Raw genomic sequence first — 5,000 nt, forward strand, 5'->3', positions numbered from 1 at the left:
TACTAGTACGAGACCCACCTCCTACCTCATGCGATTTAATAGAAGCTCTAGAAGAGATGGATAAAAGACTCTTTAAACTAGAAGAAGTGCAGGATAAATTAGAAATGCTACTCGAACCCGAGGAATTAGAAAATTACTTGGAACAAGCAGATCGTGCACGGCTTAGGGCTAGGCAGACTAGGCTGAGATGTGCAAATAGGCTTAAAGATATTTCGGCAGCAGGTATCAGTGATGACGACCGTGGAAGTTCTGCAAGTACAGCATCCATTCATGCAAGGCTGCCAAAACTAGAATTACCAAGATTTGATGGCGAAATAACCCAATGGCAGAGTTTCTGGGACCAGTTTTCGTCCCACATAGACAACACCGAGTTACCAGTCATTAGTAAGTTGACCTACTTGTTATCCCTGTTAGACGGTCCTGCCAAGGATGTGGTGCAAGGCGTGCCACACACCAGTGCCAGCTATAGAACAGTTGTCGACTTACTCAAGGAAAGATTTGGCAAGTCTGTGTGCATTATTCATGCTCATGTCCAAGCTCTTCTTTCCCTTCAAGTACCTGTCAACCAAGGTAAGAGCTACACAAAACAACTTTGGAGACTTCGGGATGAAGTCATAAAGCGTACAAGAAGCTTAGATGCCCTTGGAGTAACAGGCAACCAGTGTGAGGTTCTCCTAACCCCTATAATTGTGTCTCGGCTTCCAATGGAGTTGAGGCTACAATGGTCAAGAGAGTGTAGTGGCCATGAAAGTGATCTTGAATGGTTGTTAGAGTGGCTTAAAAGGGAAATAGAAGTGCTAGAAAGAAGTGAGATGTACAGAAAAAATATCCCAGCTTCTGGGCCTCATGGTAGAAATGAGGAAAGAAAGAATATTAATAGTAAAGATGGCAGAGATAATTTGTATACAACTCCTGCCTTACATGCGGTTTCTCAAAGTGAAGGTTCAAATTGTGTTTTTTGTACGAAGCTAAACCATAAATCTGAAAGGTGTCACAAGTTTTTAGCATTGGATGGGCAGCAGAGGTATGACAAGATAAGAGAATTAGGTGTTTGTTTTAAATGTTTGAATAAGGGCCATATTTCTAAAAATTGTAAGGTAAGGTGTACTAAGTGTCAAGGTGGCCATAATGTAGTAATGTGTGGCATTAAGGTGAATATGGCCCCCCAAACAAATGTAGAAAATGGTGATCACGTGGCACCTCCCTCGGCTAGTATGTTGTCAGGCCACTATAGTAATAAGACTGTATTACAAACGGCTAAGGTAAAGGTAATGAATAATAAGGGAGGTTTTGTCACTGCTAAATTGTTGTTCGATAGTGGTTGTGATCGCTCCTATGTTAGTAGTAAGTTTACAGAAATTTGTAAACCTGAATGGGTTACTAGGACTGAAGCCCCTTACAGTAGCTTTGGTGGGCATAGCTCTGGTAAGGATATAGAAACTAATGTTTACAAGTTAAATGTCTTGGATAATAAAGGTGAAATTATTCCTATTTTTGCTGCAAGTATTCCAAAGATATGTAACCCCTTAGTTAGACCAGTAGTTCCAACCCACATCCTAGATGCTTTTAGTCATTTAGATTTAGCAGATGACTTTGATGATAGTTCTCTTTTAGAGATAGATATTCTTATAGGTTTGGATTACTACTGGAGCCTCATGAATCCTGAAGATGCTGTACAGGTGGGGAAAACTGTTGCCATGAGTTCAGTGTTTGGTTGGGTTTTATCGGGAAATGTTGGCAAGGGGTGTAATTTTACTAAGGTTGTAAGTACGTCTTCATTATCAGACTTTGTGTCCTCATCTCCCCAGCTCTTAAGTATATCAGGGGTATCCGATGCTGATATGTCATATTTTTGGGATTTAGAAACTATTGGTATTACTAGTAAGGAATGTAAAGAAGATATCAAGGAAAGTGTAGTTCAAGAGTTTGAAGATAAAATAGATTTTGTAAATGGCAGGTATGAAGTTCAGTTACCTTGGAAAAATAACAGCATTAAGGATTCACTGATGAGTAATGTAAATCAAGCAATGAAGAGATTAAATAAGCTTTTGGTTAGATTTGAGAAAGATGGAGATTTAAAGGATGCGTATATGAATGTTTTTGATGAATATGCGTCCTTGGGGATAATTGAGGAAATTCCCTCCGAGGACTTGGTGTCACAGGGACCCATTTATTACATGCCTCATAGACCTGTTGTTAAATTAAATAGCAGCACTACAAAGATACGTCCAGTTTTTGATGCTTCTGCTAAGGGGCCTATTGGAATCTCGCTTAATGATTGCATGTTGACAGGTCCTTCTCTAAACCCAGATTTAGTAGAGATATTGATTAGATTTAGACGTTGGCCGTACGTGATCTCTGCTGATGTTGTTAAGGCCTTTTTACAAATTAATGTTCACAGTCAGGACAAAAATGTCCATAGATTTTTGATGCCAGGTAAGGATGGAGTAAGACATATGAGATTTAATAGAGTTGTTTTTGGCAACACCTCAAGCCCCTTTCTACTAAATGTTGTTGTTAAACACCATTTAAGCAATTACTCAGAATGTGAAGCTGTTCAAGATTTAAAAAGAGATATGTACGTGGACAATTGGTTTAGTGGAGCTGATACTGTAGAAGAAGTAGCAACCAAATTTAAGACTGCATATGATATTATGGCTGATGCTAATATGTCCCTTGAAAAGGTTTCTTCCAATAGTGTAGTAATTGCTTCTAAATTTAAGGACAAAATGCAAATTTTGAGTGATGATGAAATTAATATGGTGCTAGGTCTTAAATGGTCAAATTATGATGATAAATTTTCTTATTTTGGTCTTCATCTGGGTCCTGATTTTGAAATTTCATATACAAAGAGAACTGTCTTGAGTTTGATAGCTAAGGTGTTTGATCCTTGTGGGTTTATCAGCCCCTTTATAATGTATGCAAAAATAATATTCCAGGATATATGGAAGTTGGGTATTTCTTGGGATGACAAGTTGCCAGATGAATTAGAGAGAAAATTCAAGAAATGGATTGATAGTACTAGATACTTTAGTTCCCTAGCTATAAGGAGATGTTATTTTACAAATGTACCTTGGAAGAGTATTGAACACATTGAAATACATGGATTTGGAGATGCCTCTGAGAAGGGATTTGGTGCATGTGTATACTTAAGGGTTTGTCTTGGAAATGATTGTCAATCTTCACTTGTCATGTCTAAAGCCAGAGTAGCACCAATTAAGAAACTTACCCTTCCTAAATTGGAATTAATGGGAGCCTTATTGTGTGCTAGATTGGTAAGATTTGTCGAAAGGGCTCTGGATTTTAAGATCAAACCTGGGATTGTATGTTGGACAGATTCCACTATAACTTTAGGATGGATAAGGAGTGATTCAGTAACAAGGGATGTGTTTGTTAACATCAGAGTTAGAGAAATTCAGCACTTGACACCTCCCAGTCACTGGCATCACTGTAGTGGGTCAAATAATCCCGCTGACTTGATGACTAGAGGGTTATTAGCGGATAAGCTTATTGGAAATAACCTTTGGTTTAGTGGTCCTTGTAATCTGTCGGATCCTACATTTAGTATTCAGGACGGTGATAACTCCATTATTGTTAATGAGACTGTAAATTATGAATCTGAAGACCATCTAGTATGCTTAAGTGTCCAGACTGCAACTCCCATGTTTGATGTTGAAAAATACAATAATCTTAATAAGTCAATAAGAATTGTTGGGTATGTTCAAAGGTTTATGAGCAATTGTAAAGCAAAAGGTTCAGGGGTTGCTGTGAATACTGGTGGTTTTACTACTGAAGAATTAGATAAGGCTAAAGCAAGGTTGATTTATGTAGTGCAAAGAGAAGCTTTCCCCAGTGAAATCCAAGCTTTGTCTGATCAAAGGTTGATTCCTAAAAATTCTAAATTAAGAAAACTGGATCCATTTATTGATGATAAAGGTATTGTGAGGATAAAGGGTAGACTTCAGTTTTCTGACTTGGGTTATGAGTCAAAACACCCAATCATTCTTCCTAAAGGACATTTCTCCAAGCTTTTAGTACAGTTCCAACATAAGTTTCTAAAACATGCTGGTGTAAACAGCATTGTTTCATCATTAAGATCTAGTTTTCATGTAACTGGTGTAAGAAGAATGGCTAAGACTGTTGTACGGGAATGTCTAGATTGTTGCCGGCACGATAGCCGTCCTTGTAGTCAACCTGCTGCCCCATTGCCTGATTTGAGGGTTACTCCAGCACCCCCTTTTGCAGTTACAGGTATAGATTTTGCAGGGCCAGTATTTAGTGCTGATTATCAAGGAAAGAAATTATATATGTTGCTTTTTACTTGTGCTATAGTTAGAGCAGTGCATCTGGAACTCACGGAGTCCATGTCATTGGTCGATTTTATGCAGGCTTTATGGAAATTTGCTGCTCGTCGAGGTATTCCGAGCGTAATTTATTCCGATAATGCTAAAACCTTTGTCGCAGCCTCCTCGGAAGTGCAGAAGGTATTTGGACACTTAGCACCTAAATGGAGGTTTAACGTACCAAGATCACCATGGTGGGGAGGTTGGTTTGAGAGACTTGTGGGGTCGGTTAAAGTAGTCTTGAAAAAGACTTTGGAAATTAGATATGTAAATAAGAAGGAATTAGAGACTACTCTTGTAGAAATTGAGGCATGCATAAACTCTTGACCTCTGACCTTTGTGAGTGATGAGCCAGACTTTGAACATTATCTTACCCCTTCTCATTTTATTCTTGGTAGGAATATAACTTCTAAACCCCCTGTTGACATTGAACCATATGTTGTAACTCCAGATGATCTACGTGATAGAGAAGAAATTGTAAATAAAAGGTTGGAACAGTTTTGGAGTGTGTGGAGGAAAGATTACATAGCAAATCTACCCCCAGTAGTTAAGGGGTTTAACCAAAAATGTAGATTGAATGTTGGTAGCACTGTGCTTGTTAAAGAAGATCATATGCCCAGATTACAGTGGCCTATTGGAGTTATTGTAAATGTATAC

At 38.4% G+C, this 5,000-nt stretch overlaps 1 protein-coding gene across 1 annotated transcript in view; it reads left to right on the plus strand.

Annotated features, from left to right (window-relative positions):
• Positions 1 to 5,000, plus strand: part of LOC137646531 (uncharacterized) — a 5,364-nt gene that overhangs the window by 73 nt on the left and 291 nt on the right. Inside the window, exons 1-2 of the mRNA XM_068379639.1 lie at positions 1 to 4,537; positions 4,742 to 5,000. The exon at positions 1 to 4,537 is cut by the window's left edge and continues 73 nt beyond it; the exon at positions 4,742 to 5,000 is cut by the window's right edge and continues 291 nt beyond it. Coding sequence (XP_068235740.1) covers positions 1 to 4,537; positions 4,742 to 5,000 — 4,796 coding nt within the window. The remainder of the gene's footprint in view (positions 4,538 to 4,741) is intronic.

This window comes from Palaemon carinicauda, chromosome 9, assembly GCF_036898095.1.
Source record: "Palaemon carinicauda isolate YSFRI2023 chromosome 9, ASM3689809v2, whole genome shotgun sequence".
In the NCBI taxonomy this organism is placed as follows: Eukaryota; Metazoa; Arthropoda; class Malacostraca; order Decapoda; family Palaemonidae; genus Palaemon; species Palaemon carinicauda.